The sequence below is a fragment of the Zasmidium cellare genome (assembly GCF_010093935.1).
Source record: "Zasmidium cellare ATCC 36951 unplaced genomic scaffold M409scaffold_48, whole genome shotgun sequence".
Classification (NCBI taxonomy): Eukaryota; Fungi; Ascomycota; class Dothideomycetes; order Mycosphaerellales; family Mycosphaerellaceae; genus Zasmidium; species Zasmidium cellare.
This window is the reverse complement of record NW_022986992.1, coordinates 258,077-274,997: the sequence shown is the minus strand read 5'-3', so window position 1 is coordinate 274,997 and position 16,921 is coordinate 258,077. Positions and strand designations below refer to the sequence as shown.

Genomic DNA, 16,921 nt, shown 5'->3' with positions numbered 1-16,921 from the left:
ACTCGATACTAGAGGGTAGTTCGGGGTATATTACTACGATCTACGTATATACGAAATAAGATAGGCTAATCGGGGGAATAGTGTTCTACTAGTGCCTAACTAGCTCTATCTATATTAGCCGACGATATTAGAGTATTAGAGGAGTAGAAGGGGGTTAAGAAGGTAGGGTAGCTATAGGTACCTACGAAATGTACCTAAGAATAGATTAGGGATAATAAAACGCCCTATAGACACTTCTAGAATCCGACTTATTACGTCTAAAAGAAATCTAAAGAGATCTAAAAGAAAGAAAGCGTCTGAAAATAATATCTATTATTTCGTATATTACTAGTAGCGAGCTAAGACACCCTAAGCGATAATACGCCCTTAAGATACTCCTCTATCGGAGAAACTCTCGGATCGGACATTCTATATCGAAAAAAGACTTTAGACTTCGTAAGTACTTCTATTAGTAGCTGAAGTTTCGTCTTAGTACGCCGATATCTAATAATAAGCCTCTACCTATAACCGATAAGGGGTAGAGCGAATAATAAACGATTAGTAGGGGTAACGGATTAATCGATAGTAAAGTAAGGACTACTACTATTATATAACGCGACAATCTATAGATATAGAAATAGTTAAAGACTATTACGGTAGTAGAGATATACTTATATACACACCTAGGAGAATATAAGGGGTTTTAGAACGAGAACGTAGCTCGCTATAGCGGGTAGCTCGTAATATAGGGATAGACGTTAGTAGCCCTAAAATATTATATAACTTATAGCTATATATATTATTACGTAATATACTCGCTCCTCTTCGATTAGTAGAACTTAACGTACGTACTATTACGAAACGCTTTTATATAAAATAGGCTTAGCGGAATAGCTCGCTAAAGAATTATATACTCTTTAGAAACGATATATATATTATACTATAGAAACTTAATATATATATAGTATAATTAATAAAGTGTATACGAAAAGGACACTACAATCGCCGCTTACTATAACAGTAGCTTTACGACACAGTAGTAGGCTGAAACATTACATCGCATCTAGTATCGGAACTTCGACCGTAAGTATCGTAATAGTCTACAATAGCGGTTACCACATGTCAAGCCACGACAACTGAGGCTGAAGGCCAGTGTCTCTAGCCACAGTGGCTTTGCCGTCCCGCGACACAGTGCGTCCCTCGACGAAGGGACAGACGTTAATGGCAAAGGCGAGGCTTGGGTGTGCGATGAGATTGTGCATGGTTTCTTCTTTGATGTGATTTTGATGATTGTGCGCGTGGTGCGTGATGATGTGATTGTGTGATATGATGGAGGAGGTGAATGACCTTGCCACCCCGTACTACTCGTACAGTATCGCCCCGCCCCATAACGTTACCCATCGTAGAATATCCCAACAAACAACACCAATCCTGAAAAAGTATCATCTACAACCTCCACCAAACCCCCCTCCCCAACCCAACCACATCCCGCAGTATCTTCCCCGCGCTCGGCTGCTCCGGCTGCACATACTCATGATGAACATCCCTCTTCCTCGAAGCCCTCGCACGATGAGGGCCCCTCGGCACAGTAGATCCCGCCCGGATAGCGGAGTGGAGAGACGCAGCGGCGCCTGCGGCAGCGGCTGCGTTGGAGAGCGGTGCGCGGGGTCTGGTTGCGACTTGGGATTCGAGGGCGGCGAGGCGGGTTTCGAGGAGGGTGAGGCGGCCGGCTGATGGTGGTGCTGTGGGAGGCAGAGTCGGCAGAGGTTTGTGGACATCGGGTTTCTTCTGCGAGGGTTGCTTGGCGACGGGTTTGCGAGTGATGGTGATGGGTGGAGGACGGGGGGCTGCGACAGGGTCTGGGTTTGGCTCCAGGGGAGATTCAGAACTTCCATCAGCGCTCGAGCCTTGCATGCTGACCGAAGCTGGAGTCACAACAACGCCGTGGTCAAGCATCTCCGAGAGCCGCTTGTGCTTCTTATCAACCTCCTCGCGCGCCTTCTCAAGATTCTCCCGAACCCTCGCATCGGCAGGCTGCTTGCCCCGCGACGACCGCGGAGGCGTGTTTGGAGTCGTGGTCCTTGATCGGCCCATGGTAGCTATCGGTACCGGCTTCGGTTTTTGTACCTTGCCTTTCTGGAAGGGCTCGTACTTGGAGGTGCGATAGGCTCCCTGTCCTGGGTAGCCGCGAGCGTGGTTTGCGTTCATCGCCGAGTCGACTTCACGATCGGTGATCTGGGAAGGCTCCCGGACGATGGGGCGTTTACCCTCAAGAGCGGCCAAGGTATCGATGTGTGCGTCGGGCTGTGCTTTCGGCACTGTATTACCGACATCATAGAGACTGTCTCTCAAGTCACCCATCGTTGAGTCAGGGTATGGGATATGTGGTAGCTCCGGGCCGTGCTTGAAACCGCTACGATCGGGACTGCTAAAAGCACTCTCTTGCACTGGAGAGAGCTCTGAGCCCCCGAAACGGACCGTGCTAAGACGTGCTGCAGTCTTGAACGGGCGCTTGCCTTCCAAAGCATCTAGAGCTTCATCCCGACCACAAGAGTGCTGATTCTCTAGAGGATGACCAGCGATGTCGTAGATGCTTTTCCTCAAGCCCTCCATCGTCGTCCCAGGGAATGCAACAGGTGGGATCTCTGGCCCTTGTTCGAAGCCGTTGCGATCAGGGCTGCTGAAAGCACTCTCTTGTACTGGAGAAAGCTTTGGAGGTGTAAAGTGCATGGTCGCAGGCCGAGATGCTCCCCTGCCAGGCTTCAGCACAGAAGGCGTCTGGGGTGGTATCGATGCCCGCCGAAGAGGCAAGGTCACCTCAACAGCGGTATGTTCTCCTTGGCTGGAGAGACGCTGTCGATCAGACCGAGGATGGCCATCCAGTATGTCATTAGAGTCGCGCCTGGTCTCCTTAGACTTTCTCTTCTTAGCCACCTCATTGGGATTGACCTGGCCGGGAAAGTTCTCCGTGTCTGGCGTGGGACTGCCGGAGCTGAAGCCACTCAAGCTCCATCTCGAGCGTGGAGACATTCTGGAAGACCACTGCTTAGAGCTAACATCTGAGTTTGTCGCGGTGTTACTCGAAGTACGTGCTGTGGTAGGAGAGCTTGGTGCTTCACCAATCATCGATGCTGGAGGTTGAGCAATGGATACGGATTCAGGGCGAGGGCGAAGACGTCCAGTGAACAGGGGAGACGGCTCGTCAGGGTTGTGGACGATGTATTGAGACTGCCGCTTCCCCTGGTCTCGTTGCGAATTCGACGGGCTTGGTGTGGTCACGGTAACAGAGACAGCGGAGGTTCGGTTGCTCTCACCGCCAGGTGGAAATGGGGATTGCTCTGGTGTGAAGTCTTGATAAAGCTGGGAGAAGTCGTGTTGGATCGGCCTGGAGGTTCGACCCACAGGGTAGATCGAGTCAAACGTGCTTTCCCTCTTCGTGCTCCGCTTGTGTTTTCGAACTTTACCCCATTGTTGACGAGCTTTTTCGAGACCGTTTTTCCAGATGCCCTTTGCTTTCGTGGCGCGGAATACACGTTGGGAGCGAGCGCTGATGGTGTTGGAGCCGCTTTGGCGTTTAAAGATGGCACGCCCGAGCTCAACGAGTCTCTGCTTCTTGCTCTGTGCCTGCAGAGTGGAGTTCGACATGTTGAATGATTTGTGTTTGCGTACCTAACAATATGAGTTCTTCTTCTTGTGTCTGTTGTGAGCTTGTGATTTGTGTAATTGCGTCTAGGCCAGCTAGCGATACACTGTGTAATGTCTGGCAAGTGCAAATGTAGAAATAGATCTGGAGTAAAGGAAGAGGCGGCATTTTGTGGGGCATATCGATGGTTAATATCGCCTTTGAAGAAAGGTGAATCCTCAAAGGAAAAGACTTGCAGGACAAAGGATGAAGACATGCAGCTTTGCCAACAAAGCCAAGCATACTCAAGAATAGTGTGCTCGGGCAAAAGACAATGCAAGTCTTTCCTTCTTGGTGCTTTTGTCCATTGTAGGTAGTTCGAATGACGCTGCCGTGGGCATTGTCTTCTTGTTGAGCGTGACGCGGATGCCATCATCGTCCACCCGTCATCGCCCATCCGTTGTTCTTTGGGATCGCGTTGATCTACAGCCTCGGTATACCGGGCTATCTCTTCCTGTGCTTCCGCTTGCGAGCTTGCATATCGAAGTGTGTCCTCTGAACATGCGTATGCCAGGTCCCCCATTCTCGAGCAGCACTGTAGATTGGACCCAAACAATGCACCACGTGCAGCTCATTGGTCGACAACTCCTGCCGTTTCATGCTCTTAGCAGACCGTATGGCTGTCTCTCGTGCTGATCACGTCCTGATTCCAATCCCATCACGTCCCCATCTCTTCACCTCCCCACCCAAATCCCTTGCCCCAACCCCCCAACTCCACCCCTCCCCTCATTAACCGGCCGTTTCGCAACCCTCCCCTGCGTCTTGACCCCCTCAACAACCCTCTCCAACCCCGTCTCCACCACCACCCCGCCCACAATCATCTCCCCCAACACCGCATGCAAAGTCTCAAAATTGAAAATCAGATCCAACTCGCACACGTTCTCGAACAGCCGATCCAGCGCTTCGACGAAGACTTGGATGAGGTCGAGGAGGGCGAGCGGCGATTCGGTGGAGGTCGAGATGACGATGAAGTAGAGGGTTGCGTAGTGCCGGTAGGTGACGAGGGAGGGGGCGTCGTTGTGTTGCTCGCCGGGTTTGGTGCTGGTGGAGGGGGCGAGGAGGGGTGGGAGGGGCAGGAAGTTGCAGGAGCTGGAGGGCCGGGTGGAGACGAGGGTGAAGATTTCGGAGAGGAGGCGTTGTTGGACGGAGGTGTCCTGGGTTGGGTTAGCTGTCTGTGGTATGGGTTGAGATGGTAGGTGGTTGATTACGAGTTGGGTGTAGAACTTGGTCAGTCGTGGCTGGCCATTGTTGTTGAAGACCAGTACTGCGTTGATCATCTTGGTGGCCTAGACAGTGTTCTAGTGCCCATAGGTTGTCGTCACTCAATCGAAGGTGGGATGTGAAGTCGAAGTCGGCCCGGTGGTGAGTTGAAGAAGCCGACGGCTGCACGCGAGCTCGCTTCGGCACTTGATAGACCAATGAAACGACATAGCCTGGAGGGAAGCGACGAGGTTCAACATTCACCAACAAGCCATTTCTTTTCATTCATCGTTTACTTCTACAGTAGACTGACCACCTATGAGCCGGCCACGTTCTCGAAGAAGAACGTCGGCTGACCAGGCACCGCATTCTCGGCGGCTTGTGGCAGCTCGCTTCTCTCTTCCCCTACCTTGACACCGGCGGTGCCTCCCACTACCTTGCCTTTCTTCCCCTCCTCTTCAACAGCGATGACCTCAATCACGGCGCACTTTTGAATCGTTTGCTGCAGTCCGGGTACCATCTCCCTCAGCACATCAACTTCATCGAATGCCAACTTCCGCTCGAACACGGTGCTGGGCTCGATGCCACCTTCCAGGCTCTTCTTGAGCACTTGCACGAATGGCATCGCGCGCTTGCTCTCAGCCTTGGGGATAGACTTCGAGACTGCGCCAACGTCCAGCTTCATGTCCGCGAACTTCTGACGCACAATGTCGATAACGCTGTCTTGCCATGCTGGGTACTTCAGCGCGCAGAACACGGTCAATTTCTTGTCCTGTTTCGGATCGTACGACGTCTGCTTGCCCTTCTGCATCTTCTTGAGCTGAGCACCTTCTGCACTTGTTATATTGCTGCTTGTGCCACGCACATACTCGCGGGCGGCAGTAAGGTTGGGCTTCTGGTCGGGCACGCTTGGGAAGCGGGCGTTCTGCACTGTCTCTGTCTTGCCCAAGACTTCGAGCCAAATGTACTCTGACCAGTGGGGTGCGACCACAGTGAGCATGAGAGCTTGCAACTCGACGTAGCGTCGGACGAGATCCTGATGCATGCCAACACCGGCAGCCTTGGTTGCCTCGCGGTAGAAGTCTCGTGACGAGGTGAAGTCGTACAGTCCGCTCTTGAGGGCTGCTTTGTAGTTGGTGAGATCGTACTGCTTCTCGGTCTCCCTGACGAGCCCATTGAGTTCGTTCTCGAAGAGTTCATCCCAGAATATGTTCTCGCCTGTCCGGAGAATGGAGTCATTGTTTTTGTGCCTCTCGTTCTCCTTCACCTGTGCATATGTCTCGCCATCTTTGAGCAAGCGTGCGTCGCGAATGACGCTTTCGCACCATTGCCGCAGCTCGTACAGACGCAGAATGTTGCTGTTCGCAACGGTCTCGTCAAAGTTGGCGTCTTCGATCGTGTCTCCGGCATCAGCGAAGGCGATTCGCGTGGCATCTGCACCAAATTTGCTGATGGACTCCGCCAGCGTCATGAAGTTTCCTGTCGACTTTGACATCTTCTCACCGTTCAACAGCAAATGCCCGTTCACTCGGATCGCTCGCGGCCAGTACTCTGGTGGAAACATGGCGATGTGGACGTACAAGAAGAAGGTCAAGTGGTTCTGGACCAAGTCTTTGGCAGAGACTCGAAGATCGAGTGGGTACCAGTACTCGAACTCGCGGCGCATGCGATGAAGGGTCTCCTCTTTGATCGATGTCTGAGGAATCTTCTCCGTCCGGCAGAAGAGCCAGTCCCAAATCTCGTCCGTGAGCTCTTCCGGTGCCACGTTGGCCTCGCCCTTCTCCTTTCCGTAGATATCCCTGTGTAGCAAATGGGCGATGGTGTAGTACGACATGTAGATGGTCGAATCAGACAAGCTCTCAACGAGCTGGCTCTGGTCCCATGGCAGTTTCGTACCCAAGCCGTAGCTTCTGGCACACGCCCACTGTGCTAACCAGTCCAAGACTTGAACGAATGCGTTCTTGGTCTCTGTCGTGAAAGTGTTCAAGCCTTCGTCGTCCTCATTCTGCACGTGCTTCAGGACTTTAGGCTGCCACTCCTCATCACCTGACTTCTCTGGCATGCCGTAATTCATGAACCACTGGTCCAGATGCCCGGCAACACACTCATCGCCGGATCTTGAAATGACCAAGCCGTCCGGCTCTGCATATGCGAAGGCATCACCAGCGTCCAAGAGCTGCTGTCGTACCAATGGCTTGGCTTCCTCGACAGTCTTGCCCTTGAAGTCGCCATAGATCATCTTGCCCTTGTAAAATCCTTCCTTGTACGCAAGGTCTTTCGCTTCAGCCAACTGCTTGGCATCCTTGGGCGAGTTGATCTTCATGGCCTCGACCAGATGCTTTGCGGTGAGATTGCCGTACGTCGGGGTTTCGATGATGGGGAGCAGATCAAGGTCAACCCATTCTTTCTTGATCTTGTAGTATTCGGCTTTCTTGGCAAGGTCGAGGCATGTCGCATAGTCGTCTGGGGAGTCTGATGGCACGCTCGTTACGACGCCGGTACCCTTTGTCGACTTAACCGTGTCCATGGGAAGAATTCGGACGCCGTCTTTCTTGAATGACAGTGGTGCATCTACCAGAGTGCCGATCACATCAGATCCTTGCAGTTCAGCGACCTTTGGGAACACACCCCATTGCGGGAAGATGTTTTGGAAGGCCATATTCCTCGCTGCACGATCCGAGATGAAGTAGTACTCCTTGCCTTTCTCCACCTCGTAGATACCGTACGTAATGCTGGGTCCGACAAAGCAGCAATTCTGGCCGTACATGGTCTCTGGTCGGAGAGTCGCAGGTACGAAGTAGACGTTTCCACCTTCTGGAATCTTGCCCTCGACTTGACTCTTAGCTGCATCTGCCCACTCCTTGACTCGCAGTTTCAGTGCAGTGTACTCTTGAACACCAACACCTTCACCACTTTGCCTGTCGTGGTCCATACAGGCTTGTCCGTCCTTGGGCGAGTAGACTGTGTACCGCTTGCCGAACTTGATCTTCCCCATCTCTTTCAGGCGGTTGACTTGCCATCGCACGAAAGCGTCGTAGTAAGGATTGGCGTCGGTAGTGACGAATGACCGTCTCCAGTCAACACGGCAGCCCATGTTGTTCAGATCGCGCTTCCAGAGTGGGGGAAAGTATTGCAGCCAGTGCTGAGGGTCGGAGAAATTGTGGATCTCCTCGATTGGGATGCCCAGGGCCAGCATGATCTGGAACTGGTACTTCAAGGCCACGTTGACCTTCGCATTGGCCTTGCTCTTCTTTGCCGAGAACTTCGTTACGTCCTCCTTTGTCGTTGATTGCGTGGGTGCTGGAGGCGCGCCGTTGGGCTCTGCATTCTCTTTCACCTCGTCGATCGGGCATCGCTCGAAGTTCTGGCCAAACATCTCGATCTCGCGCACGAGCTTGTCTGCACAGGCCTTAATGGGCATACCTGTGCAGTGGAATCCTTGAGGGTATAGAGCTCTCTTGCCTTGCATTCTCGCCCAACCGACCGAGAACTCGAGCTTACTCGCGGTGAATGCATGTCCTGCGTGTGCCGTGCCGTTGACATACGGGTATGCCATAGTGACCATATACTTGGGGTTCTTCTTTCTGAGTTCGGCAGGTGCAATTGCATGGAATGGCACCTCTTCCAGACTGGGCGCATCCTCCTCGAACACCTTCTCCTGCTGCCATTTTTGCTGGTACTTCTTCTCGCTGGCGATCAAGGTATCTCGCTTTTCGGTGTTTTCGATCTTCAGAGTGCCTTTGGGTTGTTGTACGGGGGCCAGAGCCTCTTTGGTAGCCTGAACGGCTGCCATGGTCGCGTATGTGTTGGACTGAATGCGCAAACCACGCAGCCGTGGCAAATATATGTATCGAAAGAGCGACGTGGTGAGTCACGGGGTCATTGACTGAATTTCGAGCTGTTGCTCGTGAGTCGAAGTTCTCCCATGCAGCTCGAAAAGCATCGCGGCTTGCGGGGGCGGCGGGGGCTCCGAGCGTCTTTGCTTTGGGAGTCTCGAACGTCAACACCACCTCCATCTTCGACTCCACGCTTACACATTGACGGGACCCCCCAATCGCAAGGACTGGACAAGCTTCAGTCATATCTCTAACAGCGGCCTCGGGAGTCATCGTCCCGGAAGTATCAACATGACGAGCCTCTTTGCAGGCTTGTTCCGCAGAGCACCTCAGGTGCCAGAGTTCGCACCAAAGTTTCCCTTTACCATCGAGACGAACCCATATCGAAGCAAGAAGACTTGGCCGCCGGACTTCACAAAACTCTCGCAAAAGCATCAGTTCCGACTTGAGCGTCGTTACAGGAGGAGGACAAAGCTCAAGTGGGCAAGGCCAAACTGGACAAAAGGAGTGAAGCTTGTACAATGGGGCAGCATATTCTTCGTTCTCACGTATGGAGTACTGTTCTTGGAGGTTGATGAGGGGAGAACACCTTTCGACGGAGTGAGAACAACCATCTGCTATGCTTTAACGGACAAGGGGCTAATGCTAGTTGACACAGATACGTAAATGGTACAATGAGCAGGTGGGAACGGTGGCCCCTGTGAGAGATCGTGGAGATACGAACGACAACAGCCCAGTCGCCTCGAAGCAACCATCTTGAAAGGTGTCGCAACGCATTGCCAACATCGTCGAGCCGGTCTCCATTTAGAGACGACATACGCATCCGTCCCCTACGACTCCACTCAGACTCTGAGCTCGATACCAATATGAGTAACTCAAAATCCAATTGGCCTGGTGAATGATCATGACACCATGAAACCTGTCAAGAAGGTCGATGCCTTGCTCGCGATCTTTCTGAGAGGGACAGGCAGTCGCCATGCCCAGCAGCGTGGTAGATCCAGACTGGAATAACTCACACCAAGACGCCCAAGCTTGGGCAAGTGTGCATGTGAGCCCTTCGGACACCTTACCGCATCGTGTCTGCAAAACGGCACAGCGACTACTATGGCACAAAGGACCCCGGGTCATGCGAACACCGTCCACGAGATTCGAGGGCTTGGAGGCGGGTAGAGTACCCGGGAACTCATGTGTCCAGTATACCAGGCTGTAAACGATGCTCGGAGTATCGCGAAGGATGGAACGAGAAGTCTTAGAGAAACGTTAGTGTGCTGTCCTGTGAATGAGGGCACTAGTTACGAAAAGGAGTAGTTGTTCAAGAACCACCAGACACCTACACAATTGCTGTAGGGTCCAATTCAAGTGCTTGATCTCTCGCTATAAAATCGCAGTTGAGCTTTTCTCAATCTTCTCCCTGTCGTGATCTGTGTTGATACAGCTCCTGAATTTGTAGTTGCCTGAGGCATCCAAATTCTTCAGGGTCCATGCTATGACCTACCCGCAACCGCTACCACCTGGCCTCAATGGCTCTGGAACTCTAAGCCCAACCTCGCTGCACGACGATATCTGGAACGATAAAATGGCCGACGAGGAGAAAGAGAAAGCAGAGAAGCTCGCTGCGGCGAAGAAAAGAGTATTTCTCACCACTACGCAACATTTTACCGGTGACTGTAGCTGACATGTGAGCAGTTCGAGCAACTGAAAAAGGAGCAGCAGAAGAAGGGAAAGAAAGGCGGGAAGAAGAAGGCTGCCGACAGAGCTGAAGAGACGAGACAAGAAGAGGAAGCAGAAGATACCACAGAAGCAGCTGCAGCAGACCAGGCAGTGGATGAAGATACCAAAGTCGAGGACGCCGAGACAGGAGACGCTACAGAAGCAACATCCGAGTCGCAGAAGTCGAAGCATCGTTCAGAGTCCTTCCGGCAAGGCTCTGGTCCTCAGGCTGAAGTTCAAGAGCTGTATCGTAAGCAGGCTTCTCGGATTGAAGAGTTGGAGAGGGAGAACCAGACACTCAAGGAGCAACACGAGCAGGGCACTACTCACCTTGCAAAGGCTGAGGAGGAGCTGGAGAGTCTTCGCGAAGGGAGCAGCGATGTAGCCGAACTACGCGCAAAGGCCAAAGAAGCAGATCGCCTGACCACAGAGCTGGCGTCTGTCCAACGCCAACTCTCCCAAGCACAACAAGCCGCCAAAGGCCCAGCGCGCAGACAATCAGGCACGTCCCCGGACGTCAGCGAGCAACTCGCCAGCAAAACCTCCGCCATCGAGTCCCTCGAACTCGACATCAGCAACCTCCGCAACCAAATCTCCACCCTCGAAACCACCCTCTCGGAACGCGACGCCTCCTTCAAAGACCTCACCGAACGCGCCCAAACCGCCGAAACAGCGACCGAGTCCGTCCAAAAAGAACTCGACGCCCTCAAAGTCTCCATCGCCTTCCCCTCCGACGAAACCAAAGCCGCGGCCGAAGACCCCGAAGCCCTCACCAAACGCATCGTGGTCCTCGAATCCGACCTGCGCACCGCCAACACCAACCTCGACGCCGCCGCCTCCCGCGCAACCAGCCTAGAGCAGAAAATCGAGACCCTGACGAAACTCCACAAAGAAGCCACCACAACCTCCCAACACAAAGATAAAGAGCTATCGGACCTCCGCGCGCAACTGAAGAAGCGAGACCGCCCCTCCCACGTCCGCGACGCCTCGGAATTCGAGCTGGGCGAAGAAGAAACCGAGTCCGGACACCTGCAGACGCGGATCCGCGCCTTGGAAGCGGAGAATTTCGATCTGCGACGAGGGGTCTGGAGGGATAAGAGAGCGGAATTGCAGCCTGGTATGGACGATGGCCCGCAACCAGGCTACGAAGACGTCGATCTCAACGGTCCCTATAGTCCCGGTCTCGGACGAGGCGGTGCAGGTGGTGGGGGGCACATGCCCGGTCGCCAGACGAGTACGTTCCAGGACGTTATCACGAGTGGAATATCGGCTTTTACGGGTCGGACGAGGGAGACGCCTCACGGTGGGAAGCCTGCCGGGGGAAGGGATCGGGCGGAGTCGGTTGGTCTTATGAGTGATGATGGAGGGTTCGATGAGGAGGCTCTCAGGCTGGCGCAGGAAGAGGAGCAGAAGCGGAGGATCGAGAGGGTGAAGGAAGTGAAACGAGGTTTAGATCAGTGGAAGGGGTGGAGAGTAGATATCGCGGATTTGAGAAGGAATGGATTAGGTCCGGGCAAGGAGACGGGTCCCGTGTTCGAGATCTAGAGAGATACCATGAAGGAAAGAAAAGAGTCTGTGACTTTTTACTTTTTTGGAGACCATTGCATCGTAACATTTCTTATCTATCGACTTGCTTTCAACAAACACGAGAGAATCTTTCATCTCCAGGGTATGCACTCTTGTTTCCCTTGATAACACCCAACAATCCGTCTCTAATACCCAACATGGCGGTTTAGATGAGCTGCTGGAAAGCACGGTTGAGTGGGGAACGGAGAGGCTTGACGTCCTTGTAGAAGTCGATGGTGGCGACGGCACGCTTGGCGACGCCCTCTGGGGTGAATTCGAATTTCTGTACAAACAAGTTAGCAGCCGTAATGAGAAGTGTGTAGTGGTGACTAGACAAACCTTGTAGACCTCGGTGTATGGACCGGAAGCACCGAATCTGTTGAGACCGAATTGCTCGTGCGAGTACTTCTCCCAGCCGAGTGTGCTCATGACCTCGATACTGAGGGCTGGGATCCCGTCTGGGATGACCGACAGCTTGTAGTCCTTTGGCTGGGCGTCGAAGACCTCCACGCAAGGCATCGAGACGACACGAGCCGCGATGTTGTGGTTGTCCTTGAGGTACTTGACAGCCTCCAGAGAGAGACCAACTTCCGAACCGGTAGAGACGAGGGTGATCTTGGCTGCGGAGTCCTCAAGGGCGACGTAACCACCCTTGATGGCCTTCTCGATGGTGGAACCCTCGAGCTGGGGCAGGTTCTGACGGGTGAGGGCGAAGATGGAAGGAGTGCTCTGCGAGGTGAGAGCGACGTAGTAGGCGGCAGAGGTCTCGTTGCCATCAGCTGGACGCCACACCATCATGTTTGGCAGGGCGCGGAAGTGGGCAAGGGTCTCGATAGGCTGATGAGTTGGGCCATCCTCACCAAGACCGATAGAGTCGTGAGTAGCGATGTAGATGACACGCTGGTGAGAGAGCGAGGAGAGACGGACGGCACCGGCGGCGTAGGAGACGAAGTTGAGGAAAGTGCCACCGGCTGGGATGAGGGTGCCGTACGCAGAGAGACCGTTCATGATACCAGCCATGGCATGCTCACGCACACCATAGCGGATATAGCGACCGCTCCACTCACCAATGCCGAGGCTTGGTGGCTGGAAGTCGACGGCGTTCTTCCAGCGAGTGTTGTTGGAGCCAGTCAAATCGGCAGAGCCAGAAAGGAGCTCTGGAACGGCCTCGTGGATGGCCTCGAGGACAGTCTCAGACAGCTTACGGGAAGCAACAGCCTTATCACTTGGCTTGTAGACTGGGAGCTTGTTCTGCCAGCCGTCTGGAAGCTTGCCAGTGAGACGACGCTTGAGGTCGGCGCCAAGCTCCTTGTGTTCGTTGGTGTACTTGTCCAGCAGCTGGTTCCACTCCTGCTCAGCAGCAGCGCCCTCCGAGGCGTGCTTGTTGTAGAGATCATACACCTCTTGCGGGACGACGAAGGTCTTTGATGGATCGAAGCCGAACTTCTCCTTGACCTGCTTGACGTCGTCCTCCTTGAGTGGGTTGCCGTGGACACCACCAGTGCCCTGGAGCTTGGAGCCGAAGCCGATGGTGGTTGTCAATCGGATCATGGAAGGCTTGTCCTTGACCTCCTTAGCCTTGGCGATGGCGGCCTCGATGCCGGCGTAGTCGCTGTCACCGTCCTTGACCCACTGGACGTGCCAGCCGTAGGCCTCGAAGCGCTTGGTGACATCCTCAGTGAAGGCGCACTTGGTGTCGCCGTCTTGTGAAAGTCAGCTTTCCATCATTTCAACTGTATTTATGTGACTCACCAATGGAGATGTGGTTGTCGTCGTAGATGGCGATCAAGTTGCCAAGCTGCAAGTGACCGGCGGTCGAGGCGGCCTCACTGGCAACACCCTCCATAGCACAGCCATCGCCGAAGAAGACGTAGGTGTGGTTGTTGACGAGGTCGAAACCTGGCTTGTTGAAGACACCGGCAGTGTGTGCCTGAGCAATGGCAAGACCAACGGCGTTGGTGAAGCCCTGGCCCAGAGGACCGGTGGTCACCTCAATGCCGGGTGTGTCGTGGCTCTCAGGGTGGCCTGGAGTGATGCTGTCGACCTGGCGGAAGTTCTTGAGGTCGTCGAGCGAGACGCCGTAGCCGAACAGGTGCAGCAGGGCGTACTGCAGCATGCAGCCGTGGCCGTTGGAGAGGACGAAACGGTCGCGGTTCAACCACTTGGGGTTCTTGGGGTTGAAGGTCATGAACTTGTTGAACAGGACGTGGGCGACGGGAGCCATGCCCATTGGCGCACCGGGATGGCCAGAGTTGGCCTTGAACGTGGCATCGACCTGGATGGCGATGCTAGGTCAGCTGTGATGCGTGGTGGTGCTGCTGTTGCGCCTCAGGTGAAGGGTTGAGGGGCGGTATGCGGCATGGCGGGGTGAGTCGACAGTCGCTGGGAGCAGCAGCTGGGCATTGGGAGACTTACGGCCAGCGTCCGGATGGTGTTGATAGCCAACTCGTCAGTCTTATCGTAGCCCATCTTTGCGGTTGTGTGATGGAGAGAGGAGGTGTGTGGGAGGAAGAAACGGAAGAAGATTGGAGCTTGTCGAGTGTCACTCAGTCTTTTTCCAACGACGTCAAGCAGCCGCCCCACAGCGAGCCTTCTTCGGCGTCTGATCGGCTCACTCTCACCTCTCAACTCTCTGAGGCCACCACGGCGGTGAAGTGATGGACGGTGATTATTCAAGGCGGTGATGTGTGATGGCTTATACAAATCAAATCGACTCCATTCTCTCCCTCAATCCCCCCTCTCTCCCACGCGGCACCTTCGGAGACGAGACACGCTGCTGCTGGCCATTATTACCAAAAGCTGACACAGATGCTCACAAGCTCCCTCGCAGCTTTGTCGGCGCACGCCTTGTTCGCCGCCTCAGGTACGGTACGTAGCCTCAGACTTCCGGCTCTACTGCTGCAGGGTCGTTCAACGGGCCATGTCCACGCCGGACGGAAGAACTGGACCTGCCATCTCGTACACGCTACTAGTGAGGGTAGAGATCTGCCGTCCACATGGAGTGGTGGCTGTTTTGAAGAGACTTTGATGACACAAAGGCTAGTTTGGCAACAGATGGCGTTGGTTCACGTCGACGGACACTCCTCAACGTTTGAAGATACTCCAGCGCTGGATTGCCCATTCGAGCCTGCCGATATTCTATAGCCTAAATGCCTGCCACGTTCACCAACATGGGACACGGATATTTCTCCGACACTACACTACCAAAAAGTGTCTTGTGAGATATACAGAATTGCACCAATGGATAGCATTGCATTTCTACATGATGGATTGCTCTCACAGTGACTTCCATTCCCACACAAAAGAGACATGCTGTTCGCTATGCTACGCTATGCTCGCTAATGCCGCAGCGTGTAAGTAAAAAAACAATTTGATCCGATGAGTGTGACTGGTTGCTTGCGAAAAAGCCTTGAACAATACCACTTTTTTCCCCTATACACCTTGCCCTTGAATGGCCTCCTACTCCACCTCACAACACGATCGTGTCATCGTCGCCGTTCGCCAGGCCAATGCCGCTGTCCATCACACGCTTCTTGCGTCCGCGAGTCGTCTTGGCCTGGACCACCTGCATGCTGGTGACCGTCGTTGATGCTCGCTCTTCAAACGATTCAAGCTCTTGAAGCACATCCTCGTCGTCCGCCGCCATCTTGTCTGCTGATGCGTCCACCTGAGCCTTAAGCTGCTTGATTTCGGCAGACTTCTCCAGTACGTACTCTCTGAACCGACCTCGAAGCGTGTTCAGATCAGATGTCAGAGTAGTGACCGTCTCACTCGTCTCTTCTGTTGTCTCGCGCAGTGTGGCAATTTCAGCGTCTCGCGCATCGAGCACCTCTTGCCAGCTCTGGTCCGCCTGCACCGCCTTCTCTTCCACCGTGAGGATCTTTTCTTGCTTGTCAAGGATGATCTTTTTGAGGTTCTCGATTTCGTCCGCCTTGTCGTTCTGGAGCTGCAACATTTGCTGGGCTTCGCTCTCGACTCTTCCCTCCAGGCCAAGCTTCTCTGCCTCCAGTTCGGCGACTTGCTCTTTCAGTTCGGCGACATCGTGGTTGAGCTCGGCAATCGTTGCGTTGCGATCCTCAATCTTGCCATTGTGCAGGTCTGCTGTCACGATGGCTTCGTCTTGAAGTTGCGTAATGAGGGTTTCGCGTTCGGCAAGGGTGGCTTTGATTGTGGTGATGCTGTCGGTGAGTCGCTCTTCCTCTTTCGTCTTTTGGGCGAGGTCAGTGCTGTAGCGCTGTTCGGCAGCTTCGAGGTCGCTCTGAAGCGTTTCGATGGTGGCCTCCTTCTCAGCAACCTCATCTTCAAGGTCAGCTAGTTGCTCGTCACGTTCAGCCACCGACTGCTCGATCTCCTGAATGCGCGATTCCGCTTCCAAAATCGTGGCAGCACGCTGCTGGGCGAGCTCTTCGGAGGCCTCTCTACGCTCAACTTCCTTGGCAATGTCCTGCTGGTACTGTTCATCGCGTTCGGAAGCCAGCTGCTCGAGTTCCTTGACCTTCTTCTCGTTCGCCTGCTGCACCTCGAACAGCTTTTGACGGAGCTCGTTGCCCTGTTTGCCCTGCTCAAGAAGCTTGGCGTTGAGGTCCTCGATTTCATCCCTCGCCGCATCGTGCTGGACACGCTCGTCTTCGTTGATCGAACGAAGCTCCTCGAGCTCTGTTCGAAGTGCAGTGAGCTCTTCGTCCAACCGATCAACACGAGTCTCCAAATCTTCAACTTGGGTGTCCTTCTCCTGAATCTCTGCGGCGTCGGCCTCGCGTTGAGCAGTCAACTCTTCAATCTCGTCGCGCAGGGCTTCCAATTCCTCGTCCTTCTTCTCAATCTGCAGTTCAAGTCCGGTGATCATGGACTGGCGCTCTTCGTTCGTCTGCTCAGCTTCGGCACGGGCTTGATTCTCTTCATCCAAACGATCTTCCAGCTCGCGTACAGTCTGCTCGCGCTCTTCGTT

At 53.9% G+C, this 16,921-nt stretch overlaps 5 protein-coding genes across 5 annotated transcripts; 1 reads left to right on the top strand and 4 right to left on the bottom strand.

Moving 5' to 3' along the window:
• Window positions 1–1,425: 1,425 nt before the first annotated feature.
• Window positions 1,426–3,624, bottom strand: M409DRAFT_29144 (uncharacterized protein; the record flags this gene model as incomplete). Its single annotated transcript, XM_033809330.1, has 1 exon — window positions 1,426–3,624. The coding sequence occupies one exon, from the start codon at window positions 3,622–3,624 to the stop codon at window positions 1,426–1,428; it is 2,199 nt and encodes a 732-aa protein (XP_033661413.1).
• A 711-nt stretch (window positions 3,625–4,335) lies between these two features.
• M409DRAFT_29143 (uncharacterized protein) lies at window positions 4,336–4,938 on the bottom strand (the record flags this gene model as incomplete). The annotated part of the gene is made up of 2 exons (XM_033809329.1): window positions 4,336–4,815; window positions 4,870–4,938. The coding sequence occupies 2 exons, from the start codon at window positions 4,936–4,938 to the stop codon at window positions 4,336–4,338; spliced, it is 549 nt and encodes a 182-aa protein (XP_033661412.1).
• Window positions 4,939–5,177: 239 nt separating this feature from the next.
• On the bottom strand, window positions 5,178–8,654 carry M409DRAFT_59994 (uncharacterized protein; the record flags this gene model as incomplete). The annotated part of the gene is made up of 1 exon (XM_033814345.1): window positions 5,178–8,654. The coding sequence occupies one exon, from the start codon at window positions 8,652–8,654 to the stop codon at window positions 5,178–5,180; it is 3,477 nt and encodes a 1,158-aa protein (XP_033661411.1).
• A 1,619-nt stretch (window positions 8,655–10,273) lies between these two features.
• Window positions 10,274–11,952, top strand: M409DRAFT_70474 (uncharacterized protein; the record flags this gene model as incomplete). Its single annotated transcript, XM_033818748.1, has 2 exons — window positions 10,274–10,327; window positions 10,384–11,952. The coding sequence occupies 2 exons, from the start codon at window positions 10,274–10,276 to the stop codon at window positions 11,950–11,952; spliced, it is 1,623 nt and encodes a 540-aa protein (XP_033661410.1).
• Window positions 11,953–12,139: 187 nt separating this feature from the next.
• Window positions 12,140–14,442, bottom strand: M409DRAFT_59992 (uncharacterized protein; the record flags this gene model as incomplete). The annotated part of the gene is made up of 4 exons (XM_033814344.1): window positions 12,140–12,256; window positions 12,313–13,676; window positions 13,726–14,248; window positions 14,389–14,442. 4 exons carry the CDS (start codon window positions 14,440–14,442, stop codon window positions 12,140–12,142), a joined length of 2,058 nt encoding a protein of 685 aa, XP_033661409.1.
• Between the last annotated feature and the right edge of the window lie 2,479 nt (window positions 14,443–16,921).